The 18341-nt window shown below is 50.6% G+C and overlaps 1 protein-coding gene and 1 pseudogene across 1 annotated transcript in view; one reads left to right on the forward strand and one right to left on the reverse strand.

Moving 5' to 3' along the window:
• Nucleotides 1-201: 201 nt before the first annotated feature.
• Nucleotides 202-5654, reverse strand: LOC100968490 (SREBP regulating gene protein-like; annotated as a pseudogene).
• A 2787-nt stretch (nt 5655-8441) lies between these two features.
• The window catches only part of LOC106635082 (IQ motif and ankyrin repeat domain-containing protein 1), a 28659-nt gene continuing 18759 nt past the window's right edge, over nt 8442-18341 (forward strand). Inside the window, exon 1 of the mRNA XM_063606977.1 lies at nt 8442-18058. Within this exon, the coding sequence (XP_063463047.1) occupies nt 17234-18058 (825 nt within the window). The 5' untranslated portion in view covers nt 8442-17233. The remainder of the gene's footprint in view (nt 18059-18341) is intronic.

Below are 18341 nucleotides of genomic sequence, written 5' to 3' on the forward strand. Positions count from 1 at the left end.
AGGGTTTGCTGGGTTTTGTTTGTTTTCTTTTCTTTTCTACTGTTGTAGGCTGTCTCTTTCCAAGGCTCAGCTGGGGTATAAACTTACGGTCTTCTTGGGACTCTTCTGAGCCTTTCTTTGGCATTTATGGTCACTTTCTAATTTCCCCAGTATATACAGTTGTTTTGAATGTCCTAGTCTGTCATGTTTGGCTCCTAAGAAGAGAAAAAGAGAAAAATCAAGAGGGAAAAAAAGGCACCAGCTCTTTAAATCCCTGGAAGTCACTTCAGCCAGAGGGGGAGGGGCTTGCAGCAATGTGGGGAGGGGCCATGAGAATGGCTGCTGCTGCTTTGTCTGCCCCTCAGGAGCCATTGCTGCTTAACAAGTGGCCACAGACTTCATGACTATCTTATCATTCGGCTGTGTCTGTGGGTCAGGAGTCCGGGCACAGGCTAAATGGGTCCTCTGGCTCAGCACCTCTTCCAGGGCTAACACCAAGGTGTTTCAGCCAGGGCTGCATTCTCATCTCAAGGATCGACTGGGGAAGGATGCGCCTGCAAGCTCCCATGCTTGTTGATGAAATTCAGTTCCTTGTGGGCAGTTGGGCTGAGGGGCCCCCATGTCTTGCTAGATGTCAGTTTTGCTACATGAGCCTCTGCCTAGGACATCTTGCAACATGGTGCTGAATTCATCAAAGCCTGCAAGGGAGAGAGTCTGCCATCAAGACAAAGGTAGCAATCTTATTTTTATTATTATTATTTTTTTGAGATGGAGTCTCTCTCTGTTGCCCAGGCTGGAGTGCAGTGGCCTGATCTCAGCTCACTGCAAGCTCCGCCTTCTGGGTTCACGACATTCTCCTGCCTCAGCCTCCTGAGCAGCTGGGACTACAGGTGCCAACCACCACACCCGGCTAATTTTTTTGTATTTTTAGTAGAGATGGGGTTTCACTGCATTAGCCAGGATGGTCTCGATCTCTTGACTTCATGATCCGCCCACCTCGGCCTCCCAAAGTGCTGGGATTACAGGCGTGAGCCACCGCGCCCAGCCAGGTAGCAATCTTCTGTAACGTAACTACAGGAATGATGGACATCACATCCCATTACCTTCACTGTGTTCTCTTGGTTAGAAGCAAGTCACAGGTCCCACCCACACTCAAGGGGAAGGAATTACACAAGGCATGAATACCAGGAGAAAGGATAGCCAGGGCCGTTATAGAGCTTCCCCCACAGCATCATAAATCAGTCACTGATTCAAAGCATATACTGCATCCCATAAGATACAATGATATATTCTCAGGATACAATCTCCCAACTGGCACTGCAACCAGGTCTTAAGGCCACTAAACATTCTATCACGCCAGCTCCTCTTGAGCCAGGACACCTAGAAAGACCAGTGCATTCCATGGGAAAGAAGTTAGCTGGAAAATAAGTTCCTTAGTCCGCATCAATGTTGTGTATGTTACCATGATGTGGAATAAATATTTTATTTCATTTATTTATTTATTAAGACGGAGTCTTGCTCTGTCCCCAGGCTGGAGTACAATGATGTGATCTTAGCTCACTGCAACCTCCGCCTCCCAGGTTCAAGCAATTCTTGTGCCTCAGCCTCCTAAGTAGCTGGGATTACAGGCGCCTGCCACCATGCCAGGCTAATTTTTGTATTTTTAGTAGAGATGGGGTTTCATCATGTTGGCCAGGCTGGTCTCAAACTCCTTACCTCAAGTGATCCTCCCGCCTTGGCCTCCCAAAGTGCTGGGATTACAGGTGTGAGCCACTGTGCCTGGCCAGAATAAATATTTTATAAACTCATGGTGGCACGGGCAACATCATTGCAGTCAAGAACAAATTCATATCTAGAATCCATTCCTCCAGTGAGGACACGCAGTGCCCCTTCATGATGGAAAGGGTTCAGTGTGGTCAGCCTGCTGGCAGGTGGCTGAGCCCCTGGAAGTGGAGCCATGCTGGGGGCTCAGTGTCCATCTCTGCTGCTGGAAGGTTCAGCATTCAGTGGTGGCAGCCTTGGGGGGAGGAAGATCTAATCTATGTTGTAGAGCCCATGCAAAGCCCCCATCTCTGCTGCTGCTCATTGATAAAGCATGAAGGTGGCTGGAAAGCATGACTGCCATCCACAGTGCATGGTGTCAACCTCCTGATGATCCCTCTTGGTACATCTCCCCAAAATGCATGACTCTGGTGGACATTTGCAAAGGTGCACAACATCTTCACATTCTGTGCTGTCCACCCACATCCTCTTTCCCAGATATGCTTCTTACCAGTCTCCCAAGCCTGCTCTTTTTGGTATCTAGCCAAACCATTAACTACCACCAGGAACTAAGTCAATATTTTCTTCCACGGATCTCTTAGTCCCGACAAAGTGGACAACACAATTCACAGCTCAAAGTGCTTCTCATTGCCAGGCACACTCCTGACTTGAGGCTGGAGCTCAGTACACCACGAGGGACTGTCTGAGAACCAGGGCTGCTTTTCTTTCCTTGTCAGTCAGGTGACCATGAGGAGCTTCCCATGATGCCATTGGTGTGGATCAAGAGGGAGGAGGTGATGGAGGAGCACCCCGTGTCACAGGCATCTGAGCTGCCAGGACCTTCGCACACCCAGTTTCTTATGTTTCATCTTCATTCATGGTACTCGGTGTATCATGAATTGCTGGTACACATGCCCAACCTCATGGCTTGGTGGGTCTGGTACCATCGGTTCATGATGACTATCCCAAATGGTGTACTTATTGGGTGTCTTGTGATTAGGCATCAGTGCTTGCCAGGGCCCCAGAGCAAACCAGAGTTTTTTTCTCAAAAGAATAGCTTAGGTTCACGCCTGTAATCCCAGCACTTTGGGAAGCTGAGGCAGGAGGATTGCTTGAGCCCAGGAGTTTCAGACCAGCCTGGGCAACACAGTGAAACAGTGTCTCTACTAAAAAAATTAAAAACAACAAAAGTAGCTGGGTGTGGTGGTGCACACTTTTAGTCCTAGCCACTTGGGAGGCTGAGGCAAGAGGACTGCTTGAGTCTTGGGAGGTCAAGGCTGCAGTGAGCTGTGATCGCACCACTGCACTCCAGCCTGCGTGACAGAATAGGACCCTGTCTAACAAAAAAAAGTCTTATGCAGAAGAGGGCATGACTTTGCTCTAAAACGCTAGGGTTCTGTGCTGTGATTTTCTTACTGGGTTTCTCCAGAAGCTTCAAACAGTATTCATATGTGCAACTGACAGTCAGAGTGTCACTGATCTATTGGGTCACGAGGCTGAAGTGCTGAAGCAGGTGGCATTGAATGCTGGTCTTAACTGCAGAGGCTCTTCTTGCCCAGGGGCCAACTCAAAGCCAGCAGACCATGAACTAATTGATGAATGGGTTGCAGGGCTCCAGGGTCGCCTTTGAAAAAGCACATAGGCCTGCAGATACGCCCGGTTTATAGTGGCAGGTAGTGTAAGGTACACAATGTGTCTTTCTTTTTTTTTTTTTTTTGAGACAGAGTCTCCCTCTGTCACCCAGGCTGGAGTGCAGTGGCGCGAGCTTGGCTCACTGCAAGCTCCGCCTCCCGGGTTCATGCCATTCTTCTGCCTCAGCCTCCCAAGTAGCTGAGACTATAGGCGCCCGCCACCACGCCCAGCTAATTTTTTGTATTTTTAGTAGAGAAGGGGTTTTCACCATGTTAGCCAGGATGGTCTCGATCTCTTGACCTCATGATCCACCTGCCTTGGCCTCCCAAAGTGCTGGGATTACAGGCATGAGCCACCACGCTTGGCCACAATGTGTCTTTCATCTTAAAATTTTTTTTTTAGAGATGGAGTCTCACTGTGTCACCCACTCTGGAGTGGCATGATCATAGCTCATTGCAGCCTAGAACTCCTGGGCTCAAGCAATTCTCCCACCTCAGCCTTTTGAGTAGCTAGGATTTTACAGGCCACTGTGCCTGGTGTATTTCATCTTTTAGGAGATATTCTAACATGCCCCAGGCTACTGGATTCCTAGAAACTTCACTGACATTGTAGGACCCTGAATTTTCATGGCTTGCATGAAAATGTCATTTCTTACTCAGGCATCCAAGGTATTTGCTACTCTGTGTTCATTTAGTCCAATCAGGATAAATTCACCAATATAGTGTATCAGTTCATGCTTGTGGGGGTCAAGACAATAAAGATCTCTGGATTAGATTACCTCAGAGAGTGGTAGCACTGACCCAGCAGTGAGACAAGAATGTGAGGGTGTTTTGTCGGCCCTATTATGTAAAAGCAAAGTGTTTCTGGTTATCCTTGCAAATTATTATTTTTCACGTTCTAAAAGACAAAACAGGCTCGGCGCAGTGGCTCACGCCTAAAATCCCAGCACATTGGGAGGCCAAGGCAGGTGGATCACCTGAGGTCAGGAGTTCGAGGCCAGCCTGACCAACATGGAGAAACTTCATCTCTACTGAAAATACAAAATTAGCCGGGCATGGTGGCACATGCCTGTAGTCCTAGCTACTCGAAGGCTGACGCAGGAGAATCGCTTGAACCTGGGAGGCAGAGGTTGTGGTGAGCCGAGAAGGCGCCATTGCACTCCAGCCTGGGCAACAAGAGCGAAACTCCATCTCAAAAAGAAAAAAAAAAGAAAAAGATGAAACAGTTTATCTGGGTGAAGGGATGATTTAACTCATGAAACTTGAGAACACGAGAACAACAAAAATACTTTCCTTGAACATTTTCTGCTAGAATGACAAGGCATTCTCCTACATAAAACATTATAATTTTCCCACTACTCCAAAGGAATCCAATAAATAATTTTACAGTGAAGGGGCCTGGATCAAAACTGGCAGTGACACCTGGCCCCCGACAAACCTGAGCCACAGGTCCCTGTGCAGGCCCCAGCGTCCAGTCCTCCAAGAACCAGCACTGCCGGAGCCTCGCTGTGGTTTCTTCCTTCCCCGATGGGACCAGCTGGAGTTTCCAAGCTGCTTCACAGAGGCCAAAGATGACAACACGAGAGGTGGTCAAAGCCAAGGTTTCCCTGCGCTGCCTTTGTCTTCTTCCCATGGCCTGGCCTGAGTGCTGCAGCTGGGCCCCAGGAGATGAGCTCCTCGCCCAAGCTGGAGAGCATCCGCTGCACCCGCCATGCCGGGAAGAGCTCGGGTGGGCTTTCTCCATAGCAATTCTTCGCAATGGGGTCCCGGTCGGTGGGATGAGGCCCTGGGATGAGGTCCTGCATTTGGCCGGACATGACTCAATACTGATCTTCGACTGCCATGAAGAGGTTCTGGAACACCACGATGCTCCAGGAGAAGCTCCTGGCTGGGCTGCAGGCAGCAAGAGACATGGCCAGCAGCCGTCACAGCAGCACTGCTTCACACTAGGGCCGTGGGCGTTACAGCCCTGCACCAGCAAATCCCTCCTCTCGCAAACATAGCCTGGTTCATCCACGATGAGGAGCTTCCCTTGCACAGAGTTCTGGCACTGATTCCACGGGCGACTGCTACTGCCCAGGTTAACCTGCACTTTGCACGGGCTGGGCTGGTCGTGGTCTTGAACCTGGAGGAGAGTCCTGTGTCTGACTCCCGCTCTTCCTGCCTGAAGGTGCTGCTGAGGACGTGGATGAGGATAGCCTGGGCAAGGGCCCCACATGCCCAGCAGCCCCATCCTTGTGAATGATTATAGGGAGAAAAGCATTTTCCAGGCCAATGGCTCACTCCAGGTGCCAGGGGTCATGTCGATTTGCTCTGGAAAATATGTCATATAAGTAGCAGCAGGTGCAGTTGCAATAGCCACCTGCTGAGCTTTGTGAAAATCCACAGGCATTCTCCAAGGATGCCCGCCTTGCGCCTCGCCCAGCTAGGGAGTCAGGTGGGGGCTGTGCTGGGGATCACCAGCCCTGCATCGTTCACATCTTTTGCGGGTAGCACTAACCTCGGCATTTTCACCAGACATGCAGATTTGAGTTCATTAACCTGGTAGGAAAGAAAAATTGCAGGGCTTCCATTTAACTTTTTATAACATGACAGCCGTAACCCTGTGGGTCACAGAGCTGATGTGAGAATGCCGCCGGTTTCTGGGATGTCTTTTTAGCTACACACTCAGGAGCTTGCAAAGTGACCACAGGCAGGCTCTGCAGAACTCCCAGGCCCAGCTCGAGATGAACTTGGACTACAGTTGCATGATCCCTGACCATCAGCCACCACTTTGACTGGTGGACCACCATGGTGTTTTGGGGCCCCAGAATTTGGCATTCACCAAAATCAGTGTTCTGTGGGCCCTGAAAGCGCAGGATGTCGCCCTTGTCTGGAGCACCCCACTGAAGGGGCAGTGGCTCCCGTGGGGAAGGCTGGGAGGGCAAGTCCTGCGCACCTGAGAGCCCAGGGAGCCCGGCTTTCTTGTCAACCACAGGTGAGGACAAGGACAGGAACACAACGAAATCAGTTGCACAACTGTGTCTTTTAGGGTCTGTCTCATGGCACATTCTGGTGCCAAGTACTGCATCTATCAGAGTACAGTCAGGAAACAGAAAACTTACCACATTTAAGTATTTAAAACTGTAGGGCTTGCACGGTGGCTCACGCCTGTAATCCCAGCTCTTTGGGAGGCTGAGGCAGGTGGATCACTGGAGTGCAGGAGTTCAAGACCAGCCTGGGCAGCATGGTGAGATTTCACCTCTACAAAAAAAAAAAAAAAAAAAAAAAATTAGCCAGGCGTTAATAGTGGCAGGTGCCTGTAGCCCCAGCTTCTCGGGAGGCTGAGGTGGGAGGATCGGTTGAGCCTGGGAGCTGAGGCTGCAGTGAACCCTGAGCATGTCACTGCAATCCAGCCTGGGCGACAGACGGAGACCCTGCGTCCAAAATAAATACAATAAATAGTAAAGTTTTTATGAAGAATGGCCAAACAGCTATTATAAGTTTAAAGTAACAAGAAGGACCCTGAGCTCCCACGGAGATGATTCTGGAAGCAGCGATGCCCCCGGGTTGGAGCAGAGGAGCAGCGGGGGTTTTCTGCGCTCGGCATCGCGGCGGGGCCCTCCCAGGAGCCGGTCATCGCCGCGCAGGCGGGCCCGGGAGAGGCGGGGCGCGGCCCAGCGCGGGGGCATGGGGCCGACTTTGGACTTTGACTGCGCGGGGCGGGACCAGCTGCGGAGCGCAGGAGCACCAGGGACCTCCTGGTGCGAGCCGAAGACGGTCAGGGAGGCGCGCGGGCCCCGAAGACCCAGCCTGAACCAGGGCGTCAATGCGGGTTTCGCCAGGAGCAGCAGAGCGCGGAGCGGAGACTCCTGGGGCGCAGATCGGGGTAGGGCTGGAGGTGGAGCCGTCCCCGGAGCCGCGCGCCCGAGAAGGGACCCGGAGCATCTCCCGCGGGCGCCCTGCTCCTCCGGCCACCACCCCCCCCCCGCCACCCTTTACCCCCGGGGCCCCGCGCCAGCCTAGTGGCGGGACGGCCTCCCGTCTCCCCTGGGAGTCCCGGAGACGCCCGGCCCCTGCCTGCTGCTCCGGCCCCGGGAAGCTGCGCGCGGACGCGATGCCTCCGACTCAGACCCCGTCTGCTCCACTGCTTCTGCCTTTCTGACCCAACTTTTTTTTTTTATGTGTCCAAATCTTGTAATATATTTATCTGTTTTTGAACAATTACATACTGACAGCCATAATGACAACTCGGCCTGGCGGGGTAACTCACACCTGTAATCCCAGCACTTTAGGAGGCCTATGCGGGAGGATTGCTTCGGCCCAGGAGTTCGAGACCAACCTGGGCAACATAGTAAGACCCCAGCTCTACCAAAACCATTTTTAAAAAAGCATTAGCTGCCTGTAGTGCCAGCTACTCCGGAGGCTGAGGTAGGAGGATCGCTTGAGCCCAGGGAGGTCGAGGCTGCAGTGATCTGAGATCACATCACTATACTCCAGCCCATAAACATGGAGCCTTATAGCTATATGTAAGGTTTTAAAAATTAAATTTCAAAAGAAAATAAATTTCAGTGTTTTTTTTGCAGGAAGTGTTATAGGATCTGCAATAAAAAGCATAACATATATTAGGATAGAAATATATCCTAACATATATGATGTATACATTCTCCCTCTGTAGGACATATATAAAGGAGAGTGGGATAGATATTGTATTTCAAGGAGAGTAACACCGTATATCATTTCTACTTATTGTAGAGCTTCTGTGTGTCTACAAAGTGTGATTATGGGTGTCCAATCATTTATGGTATTTGTATCCCATTGGTAAAGTAAGAGTTTACTTTAAAATGTATCAATATACCAGAAATCTGATCCTTTGTAACTATTTAAACTTGTTAGGAAGAACTTTAGATGTCAGCATAGAAATATACCAGGCGTGGTGGCAAGCACCTGTAATCCCAGCTACTCGGGAGGCTGAGGTGGGAATCGCTTGAACCCAGAAGGCAGTGGTTGCAGTGAGCCGAGATCGCACCATTGCACTCCAGCCTGGGCAACAAGAGTGAAACTCCATCTAAAGGAAGGAAGGAAGGGAGGGAGGGAGGGAGGGAGGGAGGGAGGGAAAAGAAAAGAAAAGAAAGTTTGAGGACCACAGTGTAGACGGCTGGATGTTCAGAGCTTTACCCAGGAGCCAGGCCCTGTTTGGCCAGCTGTGCCCATCTGCCAGGCATGGACGTCTCACTAGGCAGCCAGGGCATCCACTGCTTCCAAAAGCTTCCCAGGTCCTATCCCTGTACCCTCATCAGCATACTGCACTGTCAGGATCATCTCAGGGGTGCTGAGACCACCAAGCTCCCTGTGGACATGACAAGATGGGAAGACACGCTGATGCCACTTCCATGGAGGGGCAACTTGCTTCTGGTGAATGTTGATTGAGGAAGGAAAAAATATTTACCAGATCAGTCACTGCATAACAAGTGGTAAATTGTATTGATTTGTTTCATTAAGGAGAACACACTTGAAACAGCAGCTGCAAGGGGAGTCACCTTCTGATTAAGCTGACAATGACCTAGGCATTCCCCAAAACCATCATTTTCTATTGAAATAAAACTGGAGAATGAAGTCTCAGACTGTGCAATTAGTCTACGCAATCCCCTAGTGATGCTGTGTTTTCTCTGACAGGCTGTTGTGGTAGGAAATTCATGACCCTCCCTCTTTTCTTTTTTTTTCTTTTCTCTTTTCTTTTCTTTCCTTTCCTTTCCTTTTGTTTTCCTTTTCCTTTTCCCTTTCTTTTTCTTTTCTTAAAACTGAGTCTTGCTCTGTCACCCAGGCTGGAGTGCAGTGGTGCGATCTCAGCTCACTGCAACCTCTGCCTCCTGGTTCAGGAGAGTCTCCTGCCTCAGCCCCCTGAGTAGCTGGGATTACAGGCGCCCGCCACCACGCCTGGCTAATTTTTGTATTTTTATTAGAGACGGGGTTTCACCATGTCAGCCAGGCTGTTCTCAAAGTCCTGACCTCATGATCTGCCCGCCTCGGCCTCCCAAAGTGCTGGGATTACAGGCGTGAGCCACCGTGCCCGGCCTGGCTTTTCTTATAATGATGGTAAGAATATGATAATGGTAGTTAACATCTGTTGAATGCTTATTGTGTGTGAGACCCTGCTCTAAGTATTTTATATTTATTAGCTGATATGGTTTGGTCCCCTCCAAATCTCGTATTGAAGTGTGATCCCCAATGTCAAAAGTGGGGCCTGGTGGGAGGTGTTTGGGTCATGGGGGCGGGTCTCTCATGAATGGTTTGGTGCCCTCCTCACCGTCATTAGTTCCACTCCGTGAGCTCACAAGCTCGCACGAGAGCTGGTTGGTTACACAGCCTGGCATCCATCTTGCTCTGCCACTTGCCATGGGGCACACCTGCTTCTCCTTTACCTTCTACCATGAGTAAAGGCTTCCTGAGGCCTCCCCAGAAGCAGAGCAGATGCAGGTGCCATGCTTGTGCAGCCTGCAGAACCGTGAGCCAAGTAAACCTCTTCTCTTTATAAATTACCCAGTCTCAGGTGTTCCTCTGTAGCAATGCAAAAACAGACTAACACATTAGCCAACTGATCCTCCAAACAGAAACAAAATCCACAAGCCCTAGGGGCAGGCAGAGTGGTTATCCCTCTTTTAACATATGAATACACTGGGGACTTAAGCTGGTAATTTTTTGTTATACGAGACATGATAATTCATTTCAACGGAGTCACAAAAAGTCCCTCAAGCTTTGATTTGGGAATTTAAAAATATGTAGCTGATCTGGGAATAGAAGGATGATTCTCCTTCAAGGACCATGCCTTGTTTAAAGTTCTACATTCCTCTGATACTCTCAGCAGTCACAGAACAGAGACAGGAAACATTGTGTGGAGGGCCCGCCGGAAGGACTCGGCGGCAGAGGATTCCACCTGCACAGGAAAGGTGGACAGCTGCTGGGTAGCAGAAAAAAAACGAACAAAACCTGACTCATACAACCTGTAAGCAACGCCCCAAAATCAAAGGAAAAAGCTGCAGATCACAAATCATCCAATATTCCAGTATCCCAGTATTCAGAAATAACAAACGTGCAGACCAGGCGCAGTGGCTCCTGCCTTAAACCCCAGCACTCTGGGAAGTTGAGGTGGGAGGATCACTTGAGCTCAGGAGTTTGAGACCAGCCTGGGCAACATGGTGAGACTCCGTCGCTACAAAAAAAAAAAAAAAAAAATTAGTGCCTGTAGTCCCAGCTCCTCAGGAGACTGAGGTGGGTGGATCACCTGAGCCTGGGGAGGTCAAGGCTGCAGTGAGCCGTGATGGCGTCACTGCATTCCAGCCTCAGCAACAAAGCAAGACCCTGTTTCTAAAAAAACAAAACAAAACAAAACTGAAAAAAGAAATAACAAATGTGCAAACATTTGATGAATAATCCAAATATTTCTCTCTCCATTTTTACAGGGGTAAATTTCCATAATTATGAAGAGGCAGAAAGAGATGGAGAGAGAGAATGTTATAACAGCAGAGATATTTTATACATTTCATTTTAAAAATAAAATGTTAAATTTAACAAATGAAAATAAACTAGTGAACCTCAAGGAATTGCTGGATGCATAAAAATCTCTTTTAAAAATTGTGTACAAAAGAACATATGTAATATATATGTGCCTTAGGACAACAGAATGTAAGAGCTCACATGTCACCAACACTATTGCATCCCCACCTAACTCCGCTCCTCCCTGCAGATGAATCCACTCTTACAAGTGTGTTCACCATTCCATTACTTTTAAAATACAATTTTCAAAAAATAAAAAATAAAATAAAAATTTCAAGAATCATATATATAGCCGCGCCGGGTTTGTTGGCTCATGTCTGTAATCCCAGCACTTTGGGAGGCCAAGGCGGGCAGATCCCTTGAGGTCAGGAGTTCAAGACCAGCCTGGCCAACGTGGTAAAACCCCGTCTCTACCAAAAAATACAGAAGTTAGCCAGGCATGGTGGCGCACACCTGTAATCCCAGCTACTTGGGAGGCTGAGGTGGGAGAATCACTTGAACCCTGGAGGCTGAGGTTGCAGTGAGCCAGGATCACACCACTGCACTCCAGCCTGGGAGACAGAGTAAGACCTTGTCTCAAAAAAAAAAAAAAAATCATATATTTATGATTATATGTAATCCTCTCATCCTCGCCCAATCTGAGAATGTCTATCTTTACATTTTGCAAAATTACTGATATAAAATGAGCCTCCATGGTAATTTTAGTTTGCATTTCATGGAATGTGTTTTCAAGGGTTTATCAGCCAATCCACTTTCCTCTTCTGGGAAATGCCTGTTCATCTCTCTGCCCATTGCTCTATGGATTACTTACCTGTTTCTTTGACATATGCAGAAGTTCTTTAACAGGTTTATGTGTTGCAAATTTCTTTTCCAAGTTTATATGGTTTTTCACTTTTGGTATGTTATTTTTAGATAAGCAGAAGTTTTACATTTTGACATGCTTTAGTAGTCTTTTCCTTTGTGGTATATAAAGTACATATTTTAAAAGTCATCCCTTGTTTTATGTAGCTGTGGTTCATGTTCATGGCTGTTTAGGTGTCTGTTATGTGCATATAACATTACTGATTCATTCTACTGCTGGTAGACATTTGGATTATTTGTAGATTTTGGTTTTAAAAATAATACTAGCATGGATTTTCTTGCACGTGTCTCCTGGTGCACACATCCATGCATTTTTGGGGGCACACACCTGGGAGAAAGGTTGCTAAGGCACAGGTGTGCCAAGCCATCTGCTGACGTGGGTGTTCTGATTTCCCTCCCTACAGCAGTGTGGGGACCGGTGTTCTGCAAGCCTCCCGTGGGTAGCAGCAGCCTCTCTCTAGCCGGTGTGCGTGGTATTAGGTGAGGTTTTAGATTGGATTTCCCTGGTAACTAATGAGATTCATCACATTTCCATATATTTATTGGCCACCTGGGTAGGCTCTTGTGTGCATTCAGGTATGTTACTAGTTCTCTATTGTGCTGCTGCCTTTTTTCTTACGGCTTTGTAGTATTTCCCAATATATTCGGAATACAAACCTTTTGTCAGTTACATGGATTGCAAATACCTTCTCCCACTCACTGGCATTTTTACTTTCAATGGTGTCTTCTCGTGAATAGAACTAACTGATTTTTGCTGGGCATGGTGGCTCATGCCTGTAATCCAAGCACTTTGGGAGGCTGAGGTGGGTGGATCACCTGAGGTCAGGAGTTCAAGACCAGTCTGGCCAACGTGGTGAAACCCCATCTCTACTAAAAATACAAAAATTAGCCGGGCGTGGTGGTGGGCACTTGTCCCAGCTACTTGGGAGGCTGAGGCAGGAGAATCGCTTGAACCCAGGAGGTGGAGGTTCAAGGTTGCAGTGAGCCAGGATCGAGTCACTGCACTCCGGCCTACGCGATGGTGTGAGATTCTGTCTCACGAAAAAAAGAAAAAAAAAAAGAACGTACTGACTTTAACATGTTTTCTTTTGGGTATTTTTTGTGGTGGTCTCTGAAATAAATCTTTCCAACCCCAAGTTCCCGAAGCTGTTCTCCCATGTGATCTTCTACGAGCTTTATGGTTTTGCCTTCCCGTGCGATCACCAGTCCATCTGGAATTGCCTGTTGTGAATGGGGTAAAGTAGCAGACACCTGTCCTCCCTCTCATCATACGGGTTTCTGATTGGACCCCACCACCGACTGAAATCTCTATTCTTTCCCACGGCTCTGTAGGCCCCCTGGCCAGGAAGTGCCCATATGCCCAGGGGCTGTTTCTGAACCCACGGCCACTGGTCTCCGTGTGAGAACATCGCACTGTCTTCACCGACATGAGGTCCTAATATGAAGAAAAGCAAGTCCTCTCACCGAATTCTTCTTTGAATTATTTGCCATTCTTGGCTCTTTCGCAGATACATTCCAGAATCACGTGGTCAATTTTCACACAAACAAAGCAAAACAGCCCTGCTGGGTGAACTTCATTAGGATTCCGTTGAACCTATAGCTCAATGTGTGGAGAGTATCACCTCTACAGCAGTGTCCACTCAATCTATGAATATGGTATATCTCTCCTTTTGTTTTCTGTTTTGTCTTAGTGCTCTTCAGAAATGTTTTATGGGTGTGTGTGTGTGTTTGCTCATGTGTATAGAGATCTTGTGTGTATCTTTGTCAGATTTAATCCTAGTATTTGACAATTGTTTACCTTTTTATTTTCAAGTAGTTTTGGTCTCGCAGAAAAGTAACAGAATTAGTATGGGGATTTTCCATAGATGTGTAACTTACCCAGCTTCCTCTAAGATTAACATCTTACATCGAGACAGTACAAGGAACAGAACCAGGAAATCAACACTAGCATAAAACCATTAACTAAAGACCTTCTCAAATTTCACCAGTTTTTCCAGGATGCCATATTGCATTTATTTGCTGTTTCTGCATAGTTACCTGTAGTCTGTAACTGTTCCTATAGTCATGACTTTTCTTTCACGACCTTGACACTTTTGAAGAATGAATCTGAGTGTGGTGGTGTATACCTTATACCTGTGGTCTTGGCTACTCGGGAGGCTGAGGCAGGAGAATGGCGTGAACCCGGGAGGCGGAGCTTGCAGTGAGCCAAGATGGAGCCACTGCACTCCAGCCTGGACGATGGAGCGAGACCTTTTTTTTTTTTTTTTTTTTTTTGTGAGACAGAGTCTTGCTCTGTCGCCCAGGCTGGAGTGCAGTGGCTCCATCTTGGCTCACTGCAAGCTCCACCTCCCGGGTTCAAGTGATTCTTCCTGCCTCAGCCTCCCCTGTAGCTGGATTACAGGCGCCGCCACCACACCCAGCTAATTTTTGTACTTTTAGTAGAGACAGGGTTTCACCATGTCGGCCAGGTTGGTCTCAAACTCCTGACATCAGGTGACCCACCTGCCTCGGACTCCCAAAGTGCTGGGGTTACAGGTGTGAGCCACTGTGCCCGGCTGAGACTCTGTTTCTAAAAATTAAAAATAAAATAAAGCAGAAATGATGTTGTGTTTTTGACGTACATCATGTCATGGGGCTTACGGTGCGGGAACGTCTCACTGCTTGTGACGTTGCCCTCGATCACTTAGTGGGGGGGTTTCCGCCAGGTTTCTCCTTTGTAAATGTACTATGTTTTCCTTTCGTGGTTGATACTTATCTTGGAAGAGATATATTGAGACAAGAGAAATTCTGCTTCTCTTCAAACCCCTGCCCACTGAAACGTGCGTCGGCGGACATACGTCGGTGGCTGTCAGCTGCAGCCGCTGCACTTCTTGTGTGCCCGATGGGAATCTGCTCCTTCCCTGCCCCCTCCTACGCCCATTGATGGGATTCTACTTTCCCTCCACTCCCTCTAGTGTGTTTTTAATCCTTTATTTGTATCACTATGGACTCACTGACGTTTATTTTGTGGGCTTAATCCAAGTATATGATAGTTTTTTGGTGCTAATTAAATATATTAAATTTTTTTTGTTGCTTGTGTACAGAAATACACTTTGTGAGTATGAGGTTATATTCAGAACCTTCCCAAGATTGCTTATTGATGATAGTCATTTGTGATGAGTTCTTCTGGATTTTTATGTGCATCATCTGCAAATGAAGATGACTTTGACTGTTTGCTGTCACTCTTTGGAGCTGGGCCCCTGTTACCATCAGGGTTATTTTATTTCGTGAAGGTTGTGATTCTGACCCAAATAGGGCTACCAGATGAAACAGGGCTCCCATAATCCGGGACATCCATTTAAATTTGAATTTCTCATATATACATATTCTATATGTATAATATAAAAATATATATATTTTACTGAGACAGGGTCTCACTCTGTTGTCCAGGCTGGAGTGCAGTGGCATGATCATGGCTCACTGCAGCATTGACCTGGGCTCAAGCCATCTTCCCGTCTCAGCCTCCTGAGTAACCGGGACTACAGATGCACGCCACCGCACCCAGCTAATTTTTAGTTATTTGTAGAGATAGGGGTCTCCCTACGTGGCCCAGGCTGGTCTTGAACTTCTGGGCTCAAGTGGTCCTCCCACCTTAGCCTCCCAAAGTGTTGGGATTACAGATGTGAGCCATTGCACTTGGCCCTATATATATTTTTTAAAAGAGAGACAGGGTCTCACCACGTTGTCCAGGCTGGCCTCAAACTCCTGGGCTCAAGCAATCCTCCCATCTCAACCTCCCAATGTGCTGGGATTACAAGGCCACCGCACTTGGCCTAAATTTGAATTTCAGATAAGCAGGAATAATTTACTTAGTGTATGTCCCACAAATTGCATCCTGTTTATTAGCTAAATCTGGCAACCCTAAACCCAAGCCATACCCAGTGCTCTAAATGCAGGTCTGTCCCTTGGCCCGTCCTCTGCTGAGCAGCTGACCCTTTGCTCCGGGCCAGGCCAGGCCCACCTGCCTGGTGTTGGGACCACCCTGCTGCACTGTTTTGGAGACCTCGTTCTTCATTTCCTCAGTAGCTTTGAATGCCGTCAGACACTTCTTTAAAAAACACTTTGATTTCGTCTGTCTTCTCTCTTGCTGTCACTGGGAAGGCTGCACCTCCTGCCCTGCCATCTCTGCTGCAGAACCAAATACTCTTCCTGGCCTACTGTTTTCCCTGCAGAATTTTGTGGACACTGCTTCATTTTCTTCTAACATTTAGTGTTTCTGTAAAAAGCCTTAGGAGGTGGGCGTGGTGCACAGGCGTGTGCCTGTGGTCCCAGCTACTCGGAGGCTGAGGTGGGAGGATTGCCGGAACCGGGGAAGTGGAAGCAGCAGTGAGCAGAGATTGTGCCACTGTGCTGCATCCTGGGTGACAGAGTGAGACCCTGTCTCAAAAAGAAAAAAGCCTCAGGAGAGCCGGACTTTCCTGTCGTAGGTGCTTTGCTCTTTCTCCTCGGGTGCTTGAAAAACATTTTGTTTTGAGGCTCAACTTCACCGAATTGTGTCTGATGCCTGTTGTTCATGCCCTTTGTTTTCTGGGATTTTCCCCCCCTTTTGTCTTAAGATTCATTTCAGGATTTCCTGGGTTTTATCTTGAGTGTTTGCTCTTTGTTTGCGTTGTCAGTCTCTGCATCCTAGACGCACGTTATTCTTATGACTGTATTATCTCTGTCCACTGCCACTCGGTGTCCCGCCCTCCTGACGGCGCCTCTCCCTTTATTCTCCTTCGCTGTGATTTTCCCACATGGGCTCAGCTCTCCACCCTGCCCCCGCTGGCTGCTCCGGTCCGTGCCCTGGGCCTGCAGGGCCTTCCGCGTCTCCCAGTCTCGCCTCATCCCGCCATTCTGCCCATGCTCCCTGGGAGCTTGGTTGTGGGAATCTTAGTACTTGGCTCCCCAGCGGGCGCACCTGTGGAGACCCAGCTGCGCTGCCTGCTTGCTTCTGGCCTGCGCTCCCGTGGCCTTCTGCACAGCTGTGGCTCCCTGCTGGGTACCCGCGTGGCCCGACAGCCTCGCCTGGCCACCCCTGCCCTGGTACAAGTCACACCCACGGGGCGCACGCTGAGCGTTCACTGTGGCGGAAGCGCCACAAGCGCCCCATTGCTGGACTCTTGGAAAGCTGCAGGTATCGTTCCACGTTAGAGCAAGGGGCTCAGGCCGGGGAGGCTGAGTGGTGCCCGGACTTCCCCAGGCCACTAAGGGCAGGGCTGAGCCCGACGCCCTCTCTCCGCCCCTCCTCACTGCGAGGCGGCTCCAGGCTCGGGCTCAGCGCTCCGTTGCAGCCGCGGTGGGGCGAGGGCGAGGCCGAGCCGGAGAGGACAGAGCTCCCTCTGGGGCCCTGGGCTCCGCGCCCTCTTCTGAGTCCAGCGGGGCTGTGATGAGCCCTCCCAGGCCTGGGGCCTCCCCGCTCAGTCCAGCCTTCGCTCGCTGGGGCCTGGATGCAGGAGGGGCCTTCGGCTTTCAGGGAAGGGAGTCCCGCGGGGGACAGCACCCCTTCCTCGCCGTTCCTCGGGGCTCCCGAGCTGCGGGCTCGGCGGGGCTCGCAGGGTCCCCGGCGGCGTGGGGCGGGGGAGGTTCCCGCAGACCTGGGTCCTCTCCGCGTCCCGGGCTCTCGCGCGGCCTCCTCGTGCGGCCTCTGCGGGCGGGAACCCGGGCTCGGCCGCGCTGGGGGCTTTGAGAGCCGTTTGGGTCCTTCTGTGGGGGCGGGGGCGGCTCCACTCCCAGGGGCGCAGCAGGCGTGGCTGGAGGCGAGAACGCGCCCCCGTGAGCCGCTCCCCACCCCAGGGCCGGCCGAGGACCGAGCGGCCAGAGCGATCCAGGGCGCCTTCCGGCAGCTCCGGGCCAGGAGGGAGCTCGCCCGCCGCCGGGAGGAGCGCCGGGAGTACCTGGAGCAGATGGAGACGCTGCAGAGGGAGGTGAGGACGGGCAGCCGCAACAGCCGGGGGCCAGGGCAGGAGGCAGGAGGAGGAAATGGCGAAGCAGGGTGCGTGGTGGGGGTGAAGCTCGGGTCGGGCTCCGACCTCAGAGGCGTGGACCGTGGCCTCGGGCCTCGGGGCGGTGGCGCGGAGTGGGCGGTGACTTCGGCGGGCGCCTCCCAGGCCTACCTGGCTCCGGTGCGCCGGGAGCAGGAGGCCGCGCGGCGGCTGCGCGAGCAGGAGGAGGCGGCGCAGCGGGAGCGGCGGGAGGAGCTGCAGCGTCGCCGCCGCCTGCTGGACGCCGCCTTCGACGGGGACGTGGGCGAGATCCGGGCGGTGCTGAAGGAGGTCAGCGGGGGCGGGAGGAGGACGAGGGCGGGGGGTGGGGTGGGAGTGGGAGGAGCGGGGAGCGGTGACCGCGGCGAGCTGCGCAGGTGGAGCAGCTGCTGACCCGCGAGGGCGTGGGCCATGACGAGGCAGGCAAGGCGCGGCGGCTGCAGCGACGCGGGGCTCTGGTGGAGTGCGAGGACCGCCACGGGAACACGCCGCTGTCGGAGGCGGCCGCGGGCGGGCAGCCCCTGGCCATCCAGCCGCTGGCCGAGCTCGGCGCCAGCCCCAACAGCAAGGTGGG

This window comes from Pan paniscus, chromosome 7 (genome assembly GCF_029289425.2).
Source record: "Pan paniscus chromosome 7, NHGRI_mPanPan1-v2.0_pri, whole genome shotgun sequence".
Lineage (NCBI taxonomy): Eukaryota > Metazoa > Chordata > Mammalia > Primates > Hominidae > Pan > Pan paniscus.